The following is a 25,492-nucleotide window of genomic DNA, read 5'->3' on the forward strand; positions in this document are numbered from 1 at the left end:
GATATTACACTGTGGTGTCAGGCAAGGCTTTTCATTAAGGTGGCACTCACCGCATGATGATGCACTGACTACAAGATACCTAAAAAACAAATCTGTTCATGCTACAGGTCGAGTCCAACATGCAACAAATAAAACATGCTTACTGAATGTCATTAAGAATAAAATAGGTAATGAATTATCACATGACCCCTTTTTTTCTATCTGCAGTGATCACAAGTTCAGAGAATACAGAAGATTATTGACTATGAGGTGTGTTCTTGTCACAGAATCACAGAATGCTGGGGGTTGGAAGTGACCTCTGGAGATCGTTTAGTCCAACCCCCCTGATAATTCAGGTTCACCTAGATCAGGCTGCACAGGAATGTGGTCCAGGTGGGTTTTGCAAGCCTCCAGAGAAGGCGGCTCCACAACCTCCTTAACAGCCTGCTCCAGGGCTCCAGCACCCTCTCAGCAAAGAAGTTTCTCATCCTAAGGAGGTGGAACTTCCTGTGTTCCAGTTCGTATCCATTGCCCCTCATCCTATCACCGGGCATTACTGAAAAGAGCCTGGCCCCTTCTTCTTCAAATCCACCCTTCAAATATTTGTAAACATTAATAAGATCTGCTTTTAGTCTTCTCCAGGCTGAACAGCCTCAGGTCTTCCATGAGAGACATGTTCTATTCCCTTAATCATCCCCATAGCATCTGTTGCACTCTCTCCAGTACTTCCCTGTCTCTTGTAAGACAGAATTTTCATAAGCAGTTGTCTACAAATTCAGTTTTTAAAGAACTCTTTGCAAATACTAATGTATGGTATTCCTGATTACTTTAAAAAGAGTATTAACTGGGAAAGGAAGTGCTTTTCACATTATCAGACTACTAAGTGCCCTGCACAAAAGCAACAAAAGTGACAAAGCCAAGTTAGAACCCAATACTGGATCTGCTGACTTGCAGCACCTGGCTCAAGTATTCTCTCTCTTCCACTCTACAGTGATTTCCAGGAAACGCTCTACACATGAAGGAAGCACATATTGATCACCTGGATTACAGGAAAAGGTCTAACTAACCTCTAAGACTTTAAGGGATGACCTCTAATGTTTACAACTTTTCTAATCCCATGTGACTCACGTCTCACAGCCATAGCAGCTGCATTCAAAGCACCTTAAAAATTAAGTGTAAGAAGGAAATCCTAAATTGGACAGCTAGTAAACTCACTACTAGGATGTGTAGGATGCATCTGTTTTCCCACCTAAGTTTTCATAGCTTGCTCTCACTCCTTTTACCGTAGCACTTCTTTTGAAGCTGGGACAGGATATACACAGAAGATAGCTTAGTTTGTTGCAGAAAGGAAACATCCAAGACACAGGACAACATTCATTTTAGTTCTGAGACATCTTAGGAATTCCATTAATACAGAAGACACTATTGAATTTCTACATATCAAAGACAAACACAAGGATCAGAATCAAATGTCAGCAGACAGAGGGGAAGCATCAACATTTCAACTGGTATCCTAATACCTATCTATCGCTCTGCAGCATTTACAAAATACTCCTTACCTGCAGACTAGATAACAGCAGATACAAAATAAACAGTGCACATTTGGCTTTGCCCTGTGAAGCACAATGATCTCTGTGTGTTACCCATGTACTACTCCAAATGCTGACATCTTGTGCTTCTGTTTGGACCAATGAACATAATGGCATCTACTCACCAGGAACACAACATTTGTCTGCTGGTAAAGTGCTCTTGCCACACTGATGCGTTGGCGCTGCCCTCCAGACAGATTAATACCCTGGAGATAAGCAGGAGAAAAACAATCAGACACTTGTGAAAACATCAACTGAATATTCAGATTCTGATTAAATTATCCACAGAAGTCTTTCTGGACAAAGAAACCCAGAGAATTTTTTTGAAAGTGTGGGCCTGTAATTCATCTGGGAACACAGTAAACAAATTGTTAGGACAGCCAGAGCGCTCCATCTGGAGCTGTACTCCACACAAACCAGAGGGGTGGAAAATGTTTAATGCTTTTTGTGACATCATTGTGTAGATGGCATGTCTGAAGCTGTATTCTATACATGTCAGAGGGGCAGGAAATGTTCAATAGCTGTGGTGACATCATGGTGTAGGTGGCATAGATATTCTGCATGCAGTCCAAACCAGAATTCTACTCAGAAGTCAGCCTTATGAGTCTGGCTGTGTCCTGGGGTTTATTTTTCTAGTCGTATACTGTCTTATCAGCTGTATCATACAGAGGCATCAGCAATTGCTAACTGGAAGGTCAGACCCTGCTTAAGTGAACATTACCTGGTTGCTATTGTACTTGGTTTTGGCCCTTAGTACCCTGCTCCCACCCTGCTGTAAGTTACTTATCCTCCCTGTGATCCCTCTGCAGTTTCACCAACACCTGAAGCTCTCATAAGCCAGAACTGCTGCCAAAAAAAACTACTCCACCTCCTCCCTCCACTCCACCTCCTGCCAAAACCCATTCATTTGCTACACAAGGAACTGGGTTAGGAACTCATCCATGTAAAATTAATATAGTAGCCCGTGTGGAGATTAGGTATGGAAATGTATCCTTAACTGTAAATATGTGGGGTGAATTGTTATCATTTGAGAATTTGGTGTTTTAAATTTGTGTCAGAACTGGTATATGCCTGAGTAAACCGTTTACTAATCTGCGACTTGTTTCCTTTCTTATGACTGCCTAGTCTTCTCTGATGTGCTGAAGCTTGGTTTGCTGTTGATTAAATGCCTGCCCTTTTTGAAATGAAGGGGTTCTAAAAAAAAAAATAAATCAATGAATTATTTATTTTACTCCTAAAGAAACCAGGATCTCTGAGACAGTGGCCACAGAACAGTCAAACATTCTGACAGCAGCATGTTTGAACCACTGCAGCTCACATAAATGACAGCGTTTCCATGTTTACTGAGCAATAAGCTTTCAGACTAATGACCCAAACACACTTCACTAAAAGATTACCTTTGTTGCCAAATAACCAGTAAGATTTTAAGAACACAACAAAATAATAAAACCCCTTCTATATATTTAAAACAAAAATAGAAGCCTGTAGCTGTTTACTGACCCTCTCTCCAATCTGAGTTTGGTCTCCATGAGGCAGAATGTCAATATCAGGCTGGAGGGAACAAGCATCAATTACTGCTTTGTACCTGCGGAAACAAAAAACGTAGTGCAAAATCCACACAGATACTGCTAAAGAAGCACATTTCCTACCTGCAGAGGAACAAAAATTAACCAGCTGGAAAAATCACACAGTGGAAAACATATTTGTTAGCCACTAATTGTTCTAATGGGATCTCTTTCAATCACAGGGAAGTAAATAGTATTCCAGCTAAGAAAAAGCAGCTTCCAGTTAAAAATATCCAATAGTTAAAACCAAGCAAAACAAGCACCACTTCTTCCCTGGTATATTGTTACTGGTTAGCATTTAACTTTTTTCATGCCCAAGACCTTTGTTTCTTGTTTGAATATCCAAAGATGACAGAAGAATGCATGTAGGACATGAATGCATAGTCAACCATTTTTTAAGTGCCAGGGCAGGGGGGATGGAATACCAGCAATTAATTTTAAATATCTTAGAATGTTTGGTGGGCATTTAGACTGGATAAAAAGGCAGGCCATTAATCCTTCACAATGTCCCAAACACTGAAATTGTAATAAACAATATTCCCACTCACAAATGGCTAATGCTCTTTTAAGACAGTTAAACCAGTCAAGTAGGCATTAGAAAAGAATGCTCTATGCTAAGCAAGGACACTCCTTGGAAATGAAACAACTTCTGCGCTTAAGTTCAAGTGAGACAGAACTCTGTCCCTTGTGCCCTTCAGGAAAGCCATGGTCCAAGGGGGACCATGTAAGACTCGGGGTCTTTTGCCACTATTCAGGCAGGTGCAGTACATTTTTTGTTAGAAGGAGATGGAGACCCTAAAGTCAACTGAGGCCAGTGCAATTCCATTATTGTCTGAAGGGGAGTAAACCATGTGACAGTGCTGAAACCTCTTACCTCTGTTTGTTAAACGGGCTGTCAAAGGTGATATTCTCTTCCACTGTGGCATTGAGCAACCAAGGCTTCTGTGATGCGTATGCTACTGATCCTCTTTTCCTGGGGGGAAAAAAACCAACCACAAAACAGTGTGCCCAGCTTATCAGTACAATAGATGTGTTTGGAAACTGTGTTCCTTATCAAGGAAGAAATTGGTGATAAGGTTTCAAAAATGCTGTCTTTCATTTCTTGTCTCTCATCAAGTTAAAAAATAAGATTTTAAATTCCTTGCAGAATAATGAAACTGTTCACCTAACTGAATTTCAGTTTGTTCCCTCTCTTTCTGCTGCGAGAGGCATTTTGGAGAGGCTAGCTTAATAAAGCTGCCTCTTGAGCAGCACAGATGTCAGGAAGGAAATTACCAAGAATCTCAGCTCTGTTTGGATAGATTAACAAAGAAGAAGAAGAACAACAAAACTTATAGAAAATTTCTAGTTAGGCAACACATATCAGGAAGGATGTTCTAAAGACATTTTTAAGGTGTTTAAAATTAAATTAACTCCACATATGCACAAAGGCAATTTCTCCTGCCCCAAACACATTTGTTTTCCCCATTCTGAGAAGTCAAGCCCATGAAAAAAAGGGTAGCCATGGGTAGTATCTTTCTATGTCTACAAAGACAAGAAAAGAGAACAGAGACAAAATATATATGCTAAATTTCTCCTTGTGGAATTGCCCTCAGAAGAGATGGCTTACCTGATATGTATATTGTATTTCATAGGGATTATCACTACTATTTAAAAACAAAAGTATCTGCCTCTTAGTGAAGTAGTGATGCTCTAGTTCGCTGTTAAGGACTAAGGCAGAGCTCAGAGAAAGGAATCCTTTTTTGTCAAAGCAACCAATACTGTTAGAAAAACTCAGTGACATATCACTGTCTCCAGAAAGCAGCCAAAAGAGGGATCATACACCTAAAAACACACCCATTTTCTTTCCAGCTATATCACCTAATACAATAAAAAGATAGGACCTCTCACCCAAACCTAGCCTTTGTCTGCTAAACAGCCCTTACAGCAGCCTCCTCACAGTTGGACCTCAATGCAATTCAAACCATGAGCAGGCAAAAAGCTTCAGGCATTTTATCATTTTATCAGGAATTAAGGTCAGTCACCCTGCTCAATTTTTCAGGCTTTCACCAAACTTGCTTAGAAATTATTACAGGATCCAATTTTCTTTGGCAACCCAGAAGAATACACAGTTATATTACCCTGCTAACATGCTTCCAAGTTCAATGTTTGATGGCTCATTAGCATTTAATTATGTTTTATGAATTATCTTTATTGGAAAATGAAACAAACACACACAAAAAGAGGAGAAAAGACAGAATAAAATCCCCTAGGCAGCCCAGGCCACAGTCCCAAAATCTAATTCTAAGAGCATGCAATCCTGCCTCAAGAGGGAAGCATTTTTAATTAGTATGAAATTCTCATCCCAGTGATCAAGAAATAATTGCTCTGAGCACTGCAAGACAAACATGTATTCCCTTCCCTGCCCTTTCCTTGCCTTAAACTGTGTTGTTGCTTCTCTTAATTCTCCATGTGAATAAAAAGTTACTTCTAATTTAGATTTTGAAACAGTACTAACGGTTTGAGGATGCTGAGTTTGTAACATTTGCAAGAAGTGTTCTTTTGCTCAGTGAAGATACAAGCACTGCCAGTAAGGTGCATTCCATGCAGAGAACCAGCAATTCTGCTTTTAGGTCATCAGTGACAATTACTTCCTTCAAGTAATTTGGGAACAAGCTTGCCGAAGTTTCATTATAGACTTAGAATTCAGTGAACCTCTCTAAATTAATTTTCATTGCAAATTGACACTAGTAGGACATCTCAGGGCAGATCATACTCTGGCATTAGCAAAAAGCTTGCAAGTGCATCCGTACTCTGCTTCTTACAGTAAAGGGGCAGTCAAACAAAACTTCTATTCAAACTATGAGAAACAAGTGGTCAGAAACCCATAGAACAAAATGTTCTGGAACAGAATATTTGCAAGAACACTTGCTCTGAAAGCCTACCTTGAACCTGTCTAAGGTTTCACACTTAGAAGACTGAATGCAAGCAAATGCCTTAGACAAAGACTTAATGAGGAACTTTGGAGGTTCAAGTAATTGCATCCTCTCTTCTGAGTGCATAAACATGCCTTTTCACCAAGGGAGTGTCATTTTTTGTCCTCCAATAACTCAGACTAACCATAGCCTCTTAATTTTCACATAGACTCTGACAGCAAAAGCCAACCTTACAATAAGTAAGACAAACCCTTCCTCAGCTCCCTGGAGGTTATGTGTTTTGGCTAATATAGGAGCAAGCCTGTTCATTAATTTAGAATGAGAAACAACATTGTGAAGGTTGCTTGCTTAAAGTTACTAATCTAACTCTATCTTCACATCTCATTTTGTATATCCAGCAGGCTCAGTACCGATTCAAGATGACTGGAAATAAAGATAATTAAGGGATGTTCATATATGAACATACATGACTCAATAAACCTACCCAGCCTGAGATGTTGGCCCTTTCAAAAAAAAATTATGAAAAAGTAATGGAGTTATGATTCTAATGGTAAAGAACACATTGCAAAGCCCTTTCTGTATGTTCTACACTGCTGACTTGGTTTTATCTTGATTATTTTGCACAATTTGTGAATTTCTAATATAGGTCAACAACTCAAAATCAAATGTTCTCCAGATATGACACAAATGTGTACTGGCCTGTACTATTCCTGCATGAACAAAATGATATGCTTCTATTATTTTCAGCTCGATGGTAGGTAATGGAACATTCTGCAGGTGGCAGTCCCAAGTACTCAGGAGCATACGTTTTGCCATTATCAAACTGCAAGGGTCACTTGCTTGTTTTATACTTCTAAATCTTGCAATAGCTCCTTCCAGAGAAAACACATTTGCTTTTTAAGGATAAAACAACTCAAAACAATGGAAGGGACCTCTGGAGGTTCCCATCAGCTTTGAAAGTGTTTTACCTGAATTCCGTGTCAACAGGAACCTCCTTCTCTGGGCTGCAGAAAACAAACAAGGGTTGGGTTTGGGTTTTCTTTAAAGAAATTCAGTGATTTCAGAGAGCAAATAATACCTTGAAGTACTACCACTATGTTGTAGTGAAAAATACAACAAAATGACTGCCTAACAGAAATACTCTCTTAAGCATGCTACAATTCTGTACTGATCTAAAAAATAAAAAGAAGTTAAAGCTTCTGTTTTGATAAGCACTAAACAACCTTGTAGAAAAGTACTGAACAAATATATTCCTACAGTGCTTACCCAGCATGAAGAGGATTCCCAGGAGATAGGATAATGTATTTGCTTCACACAGTCTAATACTTTTTCCTGCTTTTGAATAGACTTACCATGTTGTTGTGCATACTACCTCTTACTGTTTGCTGTCCACCCCCATATAACAGTTTCAGACATGCAAAGTCTAATTCTGATCACATTTCTCTTGTATCTTAACAGGTCTAAATGGTTTCACTCTAAACTTGCCTAGAAATCACAGTCCTAAAAAGGAAGATCTCTGATTTCTAGCATCCTTTAACATGAGCCTTAGTTTCTAGGCACATGAAAGTACTTCTTATGCTATACATGGATGAGAGCAGAGGTTTTGTAGGACTCAGTCTGACAACTAGGTAATGTGTGTGAGAAATAAGGTAAATGGAAAAAGAGTTTGATAAATCTTAAGTAAAGGCAGTAGCTCATGCAACACAGAACCAAGAAAATATTCTTGTTAGAAGACAACACATAATATAGTGTAAGTCAGGAAAATGGGTATCATAAGGTATTTTTCTTCTGCTGAAGAAAGCTCATGCTGACTTCAGAAGGGACAGGATTGTCACTCAGACAAGGTTTGCCCACCACACTATAAGGAGAATCACGTCAGAAAGCTTTGCTCTCAGCTGACTTTGTAGCTATTCCCAAAATCCAAGCTGAACTATATTAATCAGGTAAAAATAATTTCCATGCAAGTATCCCTTGCCAACAGAGGGACTAATCTGTTGCTCCCCACACCTCTCAGTCTGTGTGTGCCTGAAGAATGCTAGATGAGAAAAACTTATGACTGGATGCAGGGAAGGGCGGGGGGAAGGGGGGAAGAGAAGGGCAATGGGGAGAATTTATTTTAATAAAATAAACATTTACTGCAATATTTGCTACTGGAGTTTATGGTGTAGCATAGGCACTAGTCTGGTTCGGACTCTAAAAAGGGAGTTTCATAGACACATAGGAAAGTTGTGAGATGATTTGCAAAGCAGCAATGTTTCAATAAAAATGTTTCTTTTCGTAAGTCACAGAAGGGGTTTCAAAAACTGCATCCTAATCTAATTAATACAGCGAGAGTCTCACTGGTTTTCAGAATTCTGACTGAAAACCCTAAGCATAGATTTTTAGAAACCTTTGGTTCCTTTAATCACAACGGATTTAGTAGGAAGACCAGTGCAATACCATACCTGCCATCTTCCCCCGTCTCACTGTCAGAAGTACAGCTGCATCACAAATAGAAAGCAAAGATTGTTTACTTAAGCAAGCACAGGCAATCTGCCCCAGAAAGCAAAACTATTAAATTCCACTTACTGCACAGACTGCAAACAGTATTTATCATCACAGAGCTGCAGTGCAACGTCTGTTCCTTCTACACAAACTGACTTGATTTTAGTAGTAAAAAGAAATAATTTGTGAACAAGTTTTTTTCCCCCTTATGAACATTTAATTTGACTCCACAAATACAATCACCCCCACTCTGTCCTGGAGGTGCTAACAGAACTATTATTAGAATTTAGAACTATTAGAATTAACCAGGCTGGAAAAGAACTTCATCAAGTCCAACCTATCACCCAACACCATCTAATCAACTAAACCATGGCACCAAGCACCCCATCCAGTCTCTTCTTAAACACCTCTGATGATGGTGGCTCCATCACCTCCCTGGGCAACCCATTCCAATGGCTAATCACTCCTTCTGTGAAGAACTTCTTCCTAACATCCAGTCTAAACCTCCCCCGGCACAGCTTGAGACTGTGTCCTCTTCTTCTGGTGCTGGTTGCCTGGGAGAAGAGACCAACCCCCACCGGGCTACAACCTCCCTCCAGATAGTTGTAGACAGCAATAAGGTTTCCTCTGAGCCTCCTCTTCTCCAGGCTAAGCAACCCCAGCTCCCTCAGCCTCTCCTCACAGGGCTTGTGCTCCAAACCCCTCATATCAGCTTTGTTGCCTTTCTCTGGACACATTCCAACTGGGAAGTCCTAGTTTGACAAGAATATAGTTCCAGTAAAAAAGGGACACTTTCAGGGAAAACAAACCAATAATTTGTGATACTGTATTTTTCCATAGCAGTAACTTCACCCTTGAAAGATACAATAAGTTAGTTTGAACCCCAAATCCCACTTTCAGTTGACATGCTGTGTTCTGGATCAGCCCTATCCTTGGAGGGGATGTGCCTGTGTAAGCAAGCATCAGCAGGCCTGAAGAACAGACAGGTTTTGGTTTTGCCATTTTTGTATGCGTACTAAAATGCTCACAGCCAGTTGATTAGAAGGAGACTGGCCTAGGACTGATACTGGATTCATTTCTGTTGAAAAGAATAAAAATACCTGTACGTCAAACAGCATAAATGAAGTTAAGGAGGAACAAAAGTGTTCGTGCCTTAAAGAGTAGTCATTAACTTGATGCTAGCATCATTTGCTTACAAGTATCCAGGAAAGAAAACATCTGCAGGCGAAAAGGTTGGTTTGAGGTCCTTGCAAAAAGTTACGGCATAGTGAACAACGACCATATCTGACTTGACTTTACTGTAGAATTTGAGAGGGGCAGCCAGCCACTAGTGTCTTTATGACAGTGTACTGAACAAAGTTTTTCCAGTTACCTCACACTTGGTCTTTATAATGACACTGTGAACTCAGTGGCAAGAACCCATGAACCTTCTGCATATCATTAAGTAGCAACACATTCTTTACAGAAGCTATCAAGTTCTCAAGTGTTTCTGAGAGTAAGCACCAGCCAACACATATTGGTAAAAATCAATGTACTTTCTAGGCATCAAGGTAACTTTCCAAATATTGCCATTTGAAAACAGTCAACTCCACATCAAGTAAAAGAAAATCTTAACAGCCTTAATAAATCTAGCATTTCATATTATAAGGACTCTAGACTCACATGGGAGTATGTGTGTCCTGTTTAGAAACAAATGACATAATTGCTTGAGCGAACTTTTTCTTATATAGGTCAGTTTGCTGATATTATTGACTTCAAAAAGACTTATACTATAAATCGCTCCCTGTGAATTAAGTGAGATACTGCCCAGACAAAATTAGCATGACATATACTATAATTATTTACTCAACTAGTCAAATCAATGCTATTTACCATCTGCTCAGAATATAAATAACGATTTCTCTATTTTTGTTAATCTCTAACCATATTATAAAGTATTTATGCTGAGATGCTCTCAGTCTCTTTGGACAAGGGACAGTAATCTGAGCTGGATCTTCCAGGCACATGCTGTAATATAAACCACAAAATAAACACAAACAAGCCTGTGCTCACTTGTGATTAGCCAGCTCCTAGCTCAGGAATAAATTGCATGTCTTTTCAAGGTTTTGAAACAAATAATTTGTATAGGAAGCAAATGAAGATGATGTGAAGTTAATCCAGTTTTATCGATACAGCATGGAAGTACAGAGGAGGGAAATGACTTGTGCAAGGTTATCCATTAGACCAAGGGAAGGGCCAGGAATAGAATCCAGATTTCCTGAGCACTGAGTGTCATGTCAGCAGGATGCATCCCTCATCTTCGTAGCTGTGACCTTGGAGGAAGGGAAGGGGAAGGAAATTTGGAACAAAATAATTCAAGGCTATTCTGTAATGTGAATGACTGAAGCCAAGCATTTATCTCATGCCAGAGAAAGAACTGTAACAAAGGTCTTCCTGATTTTGGTGACATTTTGTGCCTGAGCTAAGGCTACAAGCTCTGGTGACTGCTCTCCTGGAACCTGGGATAATGTTGCATGTACCTGGTCAGGCATTAGTATTCTTATCTAATGCAAAGAGCTTTCATCGGATAGCTTTACAACGCAGGTGTGCAACCCACAGTGACTGCATCCACCACTCTGAATAGACCGGTACACATGGCAGTAGCCCTGGAAGATGAGATAAAACATTATCTGTCCCACTGCAGCCAGCATTTACAGTGCTGAGACTGTTCCAGCCACAGCCCCTTTATACACATCTGACAGAGAGCAACTGAATTTTACCTTGGGATACTTTGGCACATATAGAAGACATGAAAACCAGTTCTGACCTTTACACTGTTGTGAAGCATGCACTTCTAAACAAGTGCTGTTTACAACCGCAGGCTGATTGGAACCAACATGTCATCTGTTTTAGTTTAGCTTCAGACTTTCAAATTACACTTCTTAATCATGTTATGTCATCTGTAAAAAAATTACAGCCTTACCGAAATGAAATTAGTTCACCTAATAGGGCTGCAGGGATTCTGTATGGTTCCTCGCCATACACGGATTTTCTCCTTGGGAAGTATGTTTTAAGGGATAGATCACCACATTCTGGAAATCTGGCTTCTGTTCTTGTCTCCCTCACCTGCTGGTCACCTTCCTGTGTCCCATTTTCCTCACCTATAAAATAGGGAATCTTCCTTCTTTGTCATAGTACTATTAAAGCATGTGTAAATCTGTGTAGTGTGACTGGCTTATGCACGAAGGCTGGATATCAATATCTCTCTACAAACTCTCAAGGAATTGGTGAGAACTGTTTCCAAAATCAGTGCATAACATTGCACTGAGTAACAATGACTCTCTGTCCACCACAGTGTGTGGACTTGACACAGTTCACTGTTGTTCTTTCATTCCAAATTATCTGGAAATAAACTGAATTTTCTCTACGTTCTTCTGCAATTTGCAACACTTTACTCACAAACAATGGTATCTCAAAAGGGAAAGAGCAGACTGTATGGCCAGAAAGTGTAAAACTGTAAAATAAACAGGGCAAAAAGTTTTCACACACATTGATCAGACAGCATACAGGAGATGGCAGTAATTTACCAGAAACCACACTCCGCAATTGCAATCTATTACATACCATCCGCCACTTAGATGGAGGCTCAAGAGACCAGGTCCTAACAGTACAGCTGCTGGAGCTAGGCAGTGTTTGTTTTCCCTCCCTTCATGGCCAGTACAAAGGTGAGACACAAGTATAGCTTTATCTGGCTGTCAGAGTACAGCTGCTTGAGTGCCCTTGGGAAAGGAGGGAAGGACACGACTACCTCCCTCTTGTCAAATCAGGGGAGTACCCTGAGGTCACTGCCACTTATAAGAAGAGTCTTCAACTTCTCAGGCACCAGACCAGTGCTGAGATGGTGCACACATCTAAAAGCATGGCCAAGGACCACTCCTGGTCAGCCCAAAGACTTGAGTTCAGGCCTGAAAGGACAAATGTAGTCTGTATCAACACAACACTTGAGCTAATTAATTCTGATCCCTGGTAAGTGACGATTTCACTCAGATTATATCACTAGGGTGCAGAACACCAAAGTATGGTTATCTGTTCCTATTCAGGGACTAGATAGGTTGTCTGACCCTGACAGAGTTTTTTCTGATGTGATCCCCTACCATTAGGATAAGGTTTTGATCTTGAATGCACACCTACAAACCCCCTGACTCCACCTAACGGTTCCCAGGATGGATTTTGCCTCTTTTCTGCAATACTCAATCTTAAATTTTTAAATAGCACTACCTGCTCCAAAATATGCTCCCAGAGATCTTCTGCATCTCACCAAGTATGGCTAGCAAGAGAGATGACTTACCGCAGCCAACCTGCCCTACAATCATTGTTAGCTGACCTGTGAGAGAAGAAAGCACATATAAACCTTTGATTTACCAAATGCTCACAGAAAAACAACTTATTCTGTACCTCTGATGTCATTTTATACCTTGAGGGATTCGGATATCAATGTTGGACAATGCTGGAGGACCTTCAGGTGTCCAAGTGAAAAAACCATTTGTGATCTATACCAATATGGAAGGAAAAAAGAAAGACAGAACCACTTTCAGAGCTGACTTCTTTTTTTCAACATCACAGACGCTTCTCTTTTCATTACATTGGGTACAGGAGCAGTTAACCTTTGCAGGAAACAGGCAAGTGACAGGTGTTGTAAAGGCCTATATTCTGATGGGCAAGAACCTCTGAACTCAAGCAAGCACAACAAATAAGAAATTATGAGACATTCCTTCAGAAAAAAAAATAATTCCTGTTTAGGATTTCTTCTGTTTTGTTATTTGTAAGGTGGGCACAGCAAAAAAAAAGGAATTATTATGACATGATTAAATTATATACAGTCACAGTTTGCTCTCTGCAGAGCACCGAATGTCACCCTAGACACTGCAGCATATACAGCAATTACAGTCCAAATCCCAAGCAGATTTGCAGAACTTGCCACAGAAATTAGATGTTGCTGCCTTTTACAGTATTTTCCTTTATATTTCAGATATGGCACAGCTAATGTAGGCTTTACTAGATACAGAGATCTTTTCACTGAAAATGACCAAAACCAAGAAAACAAGGCCTGCTCAGGACTTTAAGTGGAAGAGATTTCCATGAATACTGTGAAAAATCAGGAAGCTGAGACAATTTTAGAAGGTCTCTATTTATACAGAATGATCTTCTCACACTTTTCCAGTCACTGGAGCCTTCAAAAGCCTTTCAGCAACTCAAGGTACATTTTTGATCTGAGTGGAATGGCACAAAAAAAAAAAAAAAAAAAGTAGTAATACTTGGGAAAAGAAAAAAGAGAAAAGAAAGCACACAGTTCATCCCTTTAGATTTCCAAAGGCTGCCAGAGGACCCTCTCTCCAAAAACGGCTCTTCATTGGCAATGACCTGCAGATCTAGGTGCCACTGGTGACAAGGATGTCAGCAGATGACGCTAAAGATTACAGCTGGCCCTGCCTTTCTGTTCAAGACCTTATAAATACTGTCCTTACAGAGGTTACTGCTGTGGCCTCTCCTTTGTCCTCACTCCAGGCAGTCTGCTGCTCCTACATCATCCTCCCAAAAAACCTCTCTCACACATTCCTCTAATTTCCCTGCAAGTCTTCTCAAGAAGGATCCTGCACCAAAGCAGCACGTCAGATCACAGCCTCTGAAAACCTCTGAAAGCTCTGTCATTTGTCCTACTTAGTCCCACGAAACTGAATTATTCATTCTCTTGTGCCAGAAATGCAAATGTAATAGCAGGTTTCCTAAATAAACAGAATCACCAGGACAGCCATCAAGATTCTTATTACTTCTGGCCATCTCTATAGCAAATGAAGAGCTTCAGTCTTCAAAGTGGTATGGGTAATTTTAGTTTTTTTCTTCATGAGAACGTGACTAATAACTTAAACACTTCCAATAGAAAAGTGGGGAGTGAAATCTTGAGGAACACACAGCTAGTCACAACATACAGGTCAGTAATCAGTTCTTAAACTGGAAGACATTGAGAAGATAGGGGGAGGTTAATCTCTGACATGAGCACAAGTGTCTGACAGTTCACATCAAATCTTGGTTCTTGAATTTGAAACTGCTGTCAGAATACAAAAGTAACTATTAGTGAGCTAGAAGTAAGTGTTATTAAAGTGACCTTCATATCACCTTTACACAGAAATCATCTGCTTCTGTGATGTTAATTGGTCTTATGTGAGAGCTGTAATTGTTCCAGTCCTCTCTGGCAGGCCTCTTGCGGTTAACAACTTTGAGTGGCTGTGCAAAATCAAAGAGACAGAAATAAGTTGTCATCTGTGGCAGGACCAGCAAAATATCCTAAACACAAACAACCATATTACGACATACATAGTTCAGAGTGTTAAAAAGCTTTTGCAATTGCAAGAAACAATTGTTAGAAGATGGAAAGGTTAAAAAATAAATCCTCTGGGCACAGATGACTGTGGCCACTTCATCTGCAGGTAAACAGCGTTACTCACCACTGCCTGGTATTTGCTGTGATTATCTGCACTTCTTAGCTCTGAAGATTTATCATGCTCTTCTCCAATTTCTTCACTGGATAGGAATTCACTCAGTTTCTGCACACTGAAAGGGAAAAGACAGAATCACACCTTAACCTGGAATGCAAAACTTCTGTTTATTATAGAGCATCCCCTTTAGTATTTCAACTACTGCCTGCTGTGCAGCTTGTTTGCTTTCGTTTTGTTACAGGTATATGAAAACTTGCAATGAGAAGATACTGCAAGGGAGCTGACACAGCCTACTCTGTTGTCTGTTAACAGCTACAATATTGTAATGGTTTGTGTAGATGCTTCTCAAGTCTTGTCTTTTCTCTACCACCAGAAAGATTACATAAGACTTTCAGGCACTGGGTGGGATGCAGACCAGCTACAGTAGCAGGTCATTTTGAAGCCACGTGCTAGAACAGAATTAATGTTATCTATGTTACTGAAGTGTTGCACAGTCAGTTCTGCTGAACAGCCTTACGAACACTAGCAGTCTGTGGACATCTGTACATAGTGAGACAAATCCAACCAGCTATGGTGAAATACAAAGTGTAAAAGGTAATAAAAAGGAATATACCCTAACAGAGCAGCATACAACAGATGAGGTATAAAAGGAATCCTGACAACCAGCAACAAAGGAGATGGCATTAAATCTTCACAAGCTGATGAAGATTTAATTAGGTAAGAGATAATGTGCCTTTATTATGACATTTAACAGATCATAGCATCAATTTTATCTCTGTACCTGACTTTATAAAACGTGTATGTGATCTACTCCCAGGGACAGCAAATGAAATTTGTAAAGGAAGTGGATTGAATCATGAACGTGAGATCAAAGGGGCTCAATTAGCCAGAAATAAGTTAACTATCACTCTCCAAAATGCTAAAGTGGCAGAAGGTCTTTAATTTCCTAAAAATAAATGTACAGACCAGGACTAAAAAAAATTTGATTTCAATATTTAGCCTTAGGCTAATTGGGCAGAGAGAGTCAAATGATGCCTCTGTAGCATAGTGATACGTGGCCATCTACTAGTATAGAGATCTTAAACATTAAAACCAATAGTATTTTTGAATAAAAACATTTATTTTGCAGTCCACTCAAGGAATTTCTTATTCAGGAGGAGACTTATTCTCCTCTAAGAGCTTCATGAGATACCCAACTGGTGCAAAAGCAGTGCTTAGACTAAAGCATTAGAGCACTGCAGACCCTCTGTACAGTTAGCATTTGTACTACAAGTAGAGATGGAAGCCACCTGAGGACTCCCCAGGAAAGAACTGGTTCTACAGCTTTCCTGCCAACATGCCTGCTTGCTAGTGACAGCTGAGGATTATGAGATACACGTAGTGAAGTGAATTTAGCTACAGCAGGTACTACAGCCTAAGCAACTGAAAAGGAGGAGAATAACTACTTGGAGTGGGGCAAGAAGCACAACAATTACTTCAGTCTTCACACAAACAAAATTCCTTAATGAGGTGGTCTGTTATCTCAAAGGAAGAAATTAGAAGCTCCAGCAAATCATGGTTTAGATGCTGTCTATATAGAGAGTTGGTATGCAGCTGCACCCATATCTCTATAGGAGAATTACACTCAAATTAGAGTAATTGCTCTGAAGGTATAAAGAGCAGATAGAGAAGTCCCCTGCATGTCTACTCCAGGCTCCGGAAGGGGAGAAAGAGAAGACAGCAAACCATGCACACCCAAACAAGAGCATGCCTTTATTAAGCCATTCAATAGTTTGATTTTGCTTTTTGGTCTCTGGTTGTGTATCAAGGTGTACTCTAAGTGCCAAGACTTCTCCCTGCCCAATAATCTGCTCCTGGAATCACTGAAAAAATACAGTACAGCTACTAGAAAATCTTCTGCTAGAGGTAGCAACTTCCATTTCAGAATAACACACTGTTAAACTCTTGAAGAATATACAACAATTATGTTCTCTGCAGAGCTCTCAGTGACATCACAATTTCACCAGTATTCCAATATTTCCAAGAGGGAGCATACTTTCAAGCCACAGAATAGATGCAGTGATTAAAACATGGTTATTTGCACAGCTGACTGAAAAAGCAGTTTCATATTAAACCTATTAAGATACATAATGCCACTCTTGCTACTTGACTTTTGCTGATGGCAAACTGCACACGCTTTGTCCTTGAAGGCCTTGAGCTTGAGAAATCCATCAACTGGCTGCTCACCTTTAACTTTCAATGACACAAACACTCTACATTCTAACCCAAAATCTTCAAAGAGATAATAGAATTTTTCACCTTCCTAAAGGCTTTCAACAGTCTCTGCACTCAGATGTGGATACTCTAGCCCTGTAGATGGTCCAGGGAGTGAAAGTCTGCAAGATCCCTACATGGAACAGAAGCTTTAAATCTGTTTTACTATTGGGGTCAATCACACAGTTCTGATAGTGTCAATGACAATCCATGAGGATGCTTTGCAATTGGGCACATCAAAGATACTGACAAGCTTATTTATGGAGATTACTGTCCTTAATAGCACCTGTCATCAAAGACTGTAGCCGATATTAACAGAACTCTCTTAGTGTCCTTCACATGCTGTCTTCACTGCTGGATCATTAGTTCCTTTCTGTGACTACAGGAGAAACTGTCTGATATGTTTGCTAGATCCAATTAGTATGTATCAGGCTAGAGAAAGTCAGTGTTGTTCAGAGTTAGGTTACCTTTACCTGATCTTACTGCTCAGCTATTTGTTAGCAGGAAGGTTTAACAGCAGAACACACTTACAGCAAGCATGCATTAGTTGTGCTCAGTTGGCAGAAACACAGCTTTCTAATAGCTGTCTGCTTCACATGTTTGCATGTGTTGAAAATACCTGGCACATGCTTCCAAAACATTGCACCCAAGGATAAAGTACTGAGAAGTCACATCTAGAGTACCACCAGCAGCACGGTGGAGCACTGCACTCTGGAACAGTGCTGGGTTACTGTGCTACAGCCAGCCAGGAAGACAAGGATCCTGTCAACTGTGTTACAGAGTTTAAACCCAGGGATTCCTGCCTGCACTACAAATGGCAGGGCAATAGCCTGTTAATAGGAAGATAACCACAGAATAACACATGAAGAACTCCCAGATAGCAACAATTAATACTTGCTTGATTACTAATAGTTTGCAATTGCTCCAGCAGCATTAATAAGCAAAGACCTAAATTTACAAAGAAATCTTCAGACAAGCCAAACTACATGCCCATTACCAGTGCAGTCCCCCCAGTGCTTTGCTGGCTTGCAGTCTTAGTGTGCCAACTTGCCATGACTCCAGAGTCTAGCACAGAGGCTGCAAAAAAATTCATGCCAGCTGCCAGCACTCTCAGATGTCACACTTGTTAGAAGAGGACACAGCTGTGACTTTGCACTGTCAGGGAATTTTGAAACAGCAAGGTCAATCTCAACCTCCTGCTGCAGTCTGCACCTCCAAGGAGACACAAAGGCAATTAAGCAAGGGCTGGTGTCCAGTATCTGTTCCATGGTTTAGACAAGCTCTTCAGACAGCTGTATTGGAGGTCACAAAGAAGTCCTAATAAAGTAAGAAGTCCAGACTGTCTCTTCCTCCCCTATCAGTCAGGTAGAGTTACATTGCATACAAAAAGGATTAAGAGGTTTTTACACAAATCTGGTGATATTCAGAACTCCCAGTGAAACAGTACTGGAAGTTTTTTCTCACCTTTTGAATGCTCAGACTAACACGTTCATGAGAAAGTAAAAATTCAAGTCTGGAGTAGACATTTTGCCATGAACTTACTTTCACACATAAATTTTTATTTTTTTTTTTTTTTAAATTTGACAAAGTCTAACTTCCCACCAACAGGCAACCTCTCAGACAGAGGGATGAAGGCAGAGCATAGCCCAGGAGATGCATGCTGAAACAGGGGCTTCTGCGATTACCTTGTTCCCTTTTACATGCTTGATGGAGGGAAACCTTTGGGTGATTTGCAAAACTAAATCTTAAGCGAGTTTTGGCTTTAGCTCAGCCCACTCTACTCAATGAAGTATTAGCTGTGGATCACAAAATACTGTCTGTGACAGTTGTATCAGCAAAGAACTTGGCCCACATGATACTGCCAAGGGGTCCACGCACGGTAAAAAGCTGGGAAGCAAATTACAACAACACAGAAATAGTCACCACATTATTCCTAAACTTAACAACTGTAGAATGAGGTACAGACACATTCTCAGAAGTCAGAGAGGTGGTAGCAAAGTCATTAATTTTACAGTTCTCACCTTACTAATGCTTTGACAGTGGATCTGACCACACTGGAGAGCAGGAACAACGGAGACACAAGAATGTGAAACAGGGAGATGGAAGCAAATGCCACAGATGGGGAGAAGTCAGCCTTTGTTGTCAGATGAGCATGGACCACAAATGTCTATAAAGAGACAGGCATCATCATCAGTGCTTTGTCATAAAGAAGAAAATGCACAAACATGTCATATTTTATAAGCATTTAAATTTAGAGAATCTTAATTTATACTCTCATAACAGTTTAGGGGAGTGCTGCATACTCCAGGCTGCTTCTGGTCAGGATGACAAGTGGGTATTTTCCGTTCTCTCCCAGAGGAAGTGCAAACGTGTAGCAGGTTTGCATCCTGTCCTCCTCCTTCCTCATTTCCACATCGCTTATACTTGAAAATGCAGTTGTAATTGACACTACTTAGGAAAGTCCATACTTACTATAAGTACAGCTGCAATTGGTATTGCTGCATTCATAAAGACTGTGAAGGAAAACACGTAGGAACATTTAGAAACAATTTCCATCAGACATGCTAAAAGCTCAAATACTACTAACACTGCTTTACAATGGTATTTTCTATGCTTAAGATAGGAAAAATGTGCAAGATTCTCCACACAACACATTGCTTTAAAATGCCTACGGTTTACTTCCCTTCACATTATCAGGGCAGAACCCAGCAATGCACCCTAAAAAAGATGACTGGGTTCGAGTTGTCACCAGCTGACATGTGGCTCAGGTGAGGGCTGCTGCAGTTCTCCTTCTCATGACAGGCAGAAAGGCCAAGATGGTACAAGGTCTGGCAGGTGACTTGAATCCTTGATAGTGAGGGTAAAGGTGACCCAGCAGTGGCTGCACAGTCTGGCTCGGCCCCATCCCCCAGTCCTGTGGCAGGACCTCCTAGGAGAGCCCTGGCACATATATCAAGCTGTGACCTACTTCTGGAGTACCACTTCTGGAGTTCAGGGCTTTGTTGCCCCCTCAGGTTTCAGAATGCAGCTCAAAGGGTAAGGAAAGATTGGCAGCCCTGTGCTGTACCACTGACAGCTTATATTTGTGGAGGATTTACTCAGTTACTCCTGCTTAATTAGGCTTGGCTACTCTGTGAATGTCCTTAGGAGTCTGGTACAGGTTCTAACTACTTATATGTAGTGGAGTTTGATTTCAGCTAGGTCTTGAATTATTAAACTGCATGTACTGAATCCTGTAAAACCAAGCATAGGATCAAACATATGATCCTGTAACGTCAAACATAGGAATCCTGTAAAACCAAACACAGGATTGTTATGTAGGAGTCATCTTTGCTACTGCCAAAGCTCAAAAGGTGTCACTATTAATTTTGCAGCCCAGCTTTGATTCTGGTGGTGCCTTTCATTAAAATTATAGAAAGAGCTAACGTGACCAATTCCACAGATGTACAAAACAGACCCAAGCACAGGGGTGAGACAGATGAGATTCAGTTCCTGTGTGGTCCTGAAGTGGAATTTTTTTGTTGTCTATCCAACACTGCCCTGAAACTGGTATGTATACTTTCGGTAATCTAATGCAATCTATCCCTCATGAATTGAAGTAGCTCCGAAGACATTTTCTTCCTTGTGATAGTAGCCAAGTATTCCAGAGCTGATTCAACATTGTAAATAAATAAATAAAATGTATAACCCTCCCAATTTCTGCTTTCTTACTGTTCTATGAAGTGTATGCCTTCCTCTTGATCAATAATACATTTCTTGCATATTTTTTTTCTTTAAAGAAAGAAATGAAATCATGTTCATGATAACGTTAGCAGATGCTTTGTGCTGATTATGCTTATCATTCTATTTATATGTAGGGTAAGAAAACTGGGACATTCTCCTAGATTTATGCTCCCTATACAGTCCACTCAAGTGCAGGTTTGTAAAGATCAGTGTAATTTCTGCTAAAGAGAGTATCAGAAACTCCTAGGTTGACACTATAGGAACTCTTTATAAGCCAAGAATGATACATAACAACAACATGAAAAAGCAGTATTGGTTTACCCCAGCTGAGAAACTGATGTGCTGTGTCTTACATACACATAAATATCACATGTAATGCAAACAAGACCACAAATGCACGTAAGAAGTGTTTGAAGAAGCATCAGTGCACATTCAGAATTGTTTTAAAGAACATAAATACAAACTATGTCACTTTGTTTACAGGCTAGACAGTACCCTTAGGATGAATACACCTTTTCATAGGTGTTAAAAATGATATTGTGAGGATTTAAAAATCAAATAAGCCTCTACAGCTCCTTCAATCTTACAGCTGAACCTGTGGCTCTGACTATAAATAGATTTTAATGTCACATGAAGAAATGCAAACAAAGGGAGCCCATCTGTGCTGAGCTTGGTGTATGACCAAGTTTCCGGTCACACAATCTACTCCAGCTAAATTCTGGTTTATGTCAAAATGGAAGTTAGTCTCCAGACAGAAAGCTCAGCATCTCCCAAGATGAATTCTGGCCTCAGAAGTCAAAGAAAACCTCCATGTAATGTCAGTCAAATTCATTCAGATCAGGATCTTTCCCTTGGAGTGCATTGTCTTTGTCACAATTTGGCAGAGAAGAAAGCCAGCTGCTCATCTCTTGGGTGAATGAAATCAAACAATACCAACCAGTCTGCAAGTTATTTTCCTAGGGAGCAGCCTTCTTTATTAGCCTAGAAAATATCTGCACAGGTACCTTAGGGCATTTAAATACTTCTCACCATAAGTTTCAATTATTTAATACCTTGCAGATTACAAAAAAGTGTTCTTCATGATGACTTTACTAATTTTTCCAAGTATTACACAAGCAATTATACAGGTGCTGCATATGGTCTCCTCAAATACAAAGTTCACTGTGGCCTAGTCTTCTTGAAAGGATGATAAATGCCTTAAAGCAGCTTGAAAGATTACACAAGACAAAACAATCTGGTCAGGGAGTGATGAAATTTCCATGATTTTCATTTTTTACCTTTTTAGGATCTAGAAAGGCTCTTAAGAATCACTTGGTTTTAGAAGGAATGAGAATTTTGAGTGAGAAAGCTTAAGTACCATCTGCTGGAACTTCAGTGCAAAGACCAGTCATGTGACAGGAGTTGCACACCGTATTGTGCAAAATACAGGAGGAAAGAAAAAGAAGCGTCAATAAAAGTTTCCACCTGAATGCTCTGTTAGAAAGGAGAATATTGCAGGCTGAAGGTAGCTAGTGAAACACTTGTCCCTTAAAGGCTTCTCTCCAACTATGTCCTGTGAAGCATTAATCTCGAGTTTCTCTTTCAGGTGTATTTCCCATAAAGGCAAAAATCTACTCAGTTAAATGGGAAGTCTCACTAAATGGAAAATGAGGAGTACAGATCAGAGCCTAAAGCTATTGAATCAATATTAACAGAGAAGTGGTAAATTTCATTAGCAGCTAATAATGTAGTAGCACTTCAGCTGAACAGTAGATTAGAATGAAGGAAGAAACTTACTGGATATGGAGGTATAAAGGGCAAAAGACTTGAGGCTAGTCATTTCTTTTTGTCTGGTTTCCTCTACGCTGCTGTGGAAGATGTGTTCCCAAGCATAGAGTTTAAGGAGCTTAATGCCTCGAAGCATTTCATTTGTCTTCTTCAGTCTCTCATTGGAGTACTCCTGCAACATTTCCATACATATTTACTTAAAGACTATATTTAAAGAAATTGTATCACACAAAAACGATATGCAGGCCCTTGGACAGTGAGGTGAACTGCACTGGTTCTGTCCACTCAGAGCCTTTGTTACTATTTTCCACAAAGGTGAGCTTCCCTAGAGCTCAAGTGAATAGGCAGTCACTTTGCACTCTTAAATCACACAGCTTGTACTGAACATTTTACTCCGCTTTCTGATTGCTTGCAATGTGGTGGAAGAGAGTTCAGCAAGTTATCCAGGCTCAAATGGCTTGCTTGGCAGTGCAATAGTCACTGAATATAGGGATAAGGCTCAAAGCAGCTGGGTGTGGTAATTCCTATAAACCAAGGTAACTTTCTCAGCAGTGATGTAGGCAATTTAAATTACAGACAAGTGAGGGATCAAGCAACAGCTCAGAACTTGGCAGACACCTAAACTCCTCAGCCGAGGAGCATGCTGCAGGAATTAGGACTGTCTGCTGGTAATTTAGATAGATCAGCTTGATAGATTTACACATCTGTGAAACATCTGAGTTTGGATGTAGCATTTCTACTTCTTTTCACCTTGGACAGCTAGCCTTGCATGAGTTACTTATTTGTGCACCATCTGACTGCACTGACAGTGCACATTTGCAAGTTAGAAAGGTTTTAAGATTTTGGGGTTTGCGCTTAGGGAAATGCACACTTGTTGAAAAATATAACCCCCCAAACCACCATCTTTACTGAGTATGTTTATCAGATTTTCACGTTCTTGAACATTACAAAATGTTTGAGAATGGGTTCTTGATCAATATCTAGAGTTGGCTTTGCAATTCCAAACACAGAGCAATGCATAATTTCCAGAGGTCTCACTTACATCATGTATGATTTTGAAGATACATACCAATGTACTTCTCTGGGCTTGTGAGAGTTTTGTGGCTACAAAGTACTGAACAGGTGCAAGGACTATGATTACTGCTGCTCCAATTAAGGCACTGATTCCAAGAAGGTAGTAGAGCAGAAGAACTCCTACAATTATCTGTTTGGAGAAAAAAAGAAAACAAACAAATGAGAGGAAGGCTGAAGGCTAGGGATGACTTCATTTTGTGTATGCAATACAAAAAGCAATCACAGGGTAACCAGAAGGCACATTCAAAAGCAACGGCAACTGCAGTTAACTCTGCCCCCCAAACTTCATACTTCCTGCATCATTGGCACAGTGGGGTATGATCATTCTACCAGGGCCATCATAAATCCTATCAATAAGAACCTTCACTTCAAATAAACTCTAGCAAACATAAAAGGAATTATTTTAAGGAGGCACTGTACCAGACTGGCCGTGACTTCAAGAAAGGTTAGTGAAAGAACTTAAGAAAAGAACGGTTTGTCTTTGGAGCCATAGCCTGGATGGAAAGGGTTCCTGTAAGCAGCTCAAGAAATGCAAACAAGATACAGAAGCCACCAAATGCTAATTACCACTACTCTAATGACTGGCTCCTGCACAATCTGGAGCACCCACACTCTACATATTTATCCATTTAGGCCAATAGATTAATCAGAAGACATAATGGTAGAAAGCTAATTTCATACATCATTTCCCTTAATTAAAGAAAGGATAAATTGGGTATTTCCTTAAAGCATTATCTACTGTCTTGCTATATTTACATACTCTCATAATCTTCATAGAAACACTACCTTCCATCATTTTGAAGCTCAGTAGTCATAAGCTCATCCATTCTCACACATATTGATGAGAACTGGATGTTTCCATGAAGAAAAATGAAGTCCTTCATTTCCACATTTCCATTTTGACATTTTCATGAATTTAAGGCACACCAGATTTTATTTTTTTCCCTTAACAATCCTTTGATGCCTCTTTGCAGATTAATTAAACTGAAATGGAACTCCTAAAATGAGCCACAGTATTTACTTAAGAAATATGCAGTAACATGAAGGTAAGGTCCTACTGTACACACACCACAAATCTAGTATGAGGAAAGCCTAAACTGTAAATTGTTTATTTTTTTCAGTGATGAGTAAGTGAGCAATCTGCTTCTATCTGGAGTCAGGAAATCCATGAGTATACATGAAGCCAAAGAAAATCTGTAATGGCTCTGTCAGATACCCCTGGGTACAGCTAGGCAGAGCTCTCCTCCAGAACATGAAATGGTCTTGTTCTTTACAGATCAAGACACTCCTTTCCCAACTGCTCTGTCATGGGCAGGCAATCTAGACACTCAAATACAGGAAAGCACAGAACAGTGCACAGAGATGTTCAAAACTACAGAGTCAACACAGAACACTGAACCTTGCTTTCCACCACTACTGGCTGATTGTCAAGGACATTATGGGACTGTCTGGGACTAGAGACAGAGCCTCAGCTTCTCACACGTACAGGAGAAAGGTGTTCTAGCTGTTAGATCCTGAGGGAGTTGCTGGCTTGCAGCTGCTTCCAACCCCTTCCCATCCTGCCTATTGAAAGGGTCAGTCTATGCTGTAAAAATCCTGTTTTCCATTATATTGCAAACAGGGGCAAACTTGTCAGGTATGGGCCAAGAAAATACATTGTCAGTTTAATT

The 25,492-nt window shown here is 40.1% G+C and overlaps 1 protein-coding gene across 1 annotated transcript in view; it reads right to left on the reverse strand.

Moving 5' to 3' along the window:
- The window catches only part of ABCC8 (ATP binding cassette subfamily C member 8), a 68,570-nt gene that overhangs the window by 23,841 nt on the left and 19,237 nt on the right, over positions 1-25,492 (reverse strand). The window contains exons 9-21 of the mRNA XM_054171874.1: positions 23,818-23,952; positions 22,758-22,920; positions 19,731-19,771; positions 19,280-19,425; positions 15,015-15,120; positions 14,686-14,793; positions 12,986-13,061; positions 12,790-12,895; positions 8,493-8,528; positions 7,017-7,052; positions 4,008-4,106; positions 3,069-3,153; positions 1,694-1,774 (exon numbers count right to left, since the gene is read on the reverse strand). Of these exons, the coding sequence (XP_054027849.1) occupies positions 1,694-1,774; positions 3,069-3,153; positions 4,008-4,106; positions 7,017-7,052; positions 8,493-8,528; positions 12,790-12,895; positions 12,986-13,061; positions 14,686-14,793; positions 15,015-15,120; positions 19,280-19,425; positions 19,731-19,771; positions 22,758-22,920; positions 23,818-23,952 (1,218 nt within the window). The remainder of the gene's footprint in view (positions 1-1,693; positions 1,775-3,068; positions 3,154-4,007; positions 4,107-7,016; positions 7,053-8,492; positions 8,529-12,789; positions 12,896-12,985; positions 13,062-14,685; positions 14,794-15,014; positions 15,121-19,279; positions 19,426-19,730; positions 19,772-22,757; positions 22,921-23,817; positions 23,953-25,492) is intronic.

This window comes from Dryobates pubescens, chromosome 22 (genome assembly GCF_014839835.1).
Source record: "Dryobates pubescens isolate bDryPub1 chromosome 22, bDryPub1.pri, whole genome shotgun sequence".
NCBI classification, from domain to species: Eukaryota; Metazoa; Chordata; class Aves; order Piciformes; family Picidae; genus Dryobates; species Dryobates pubescens.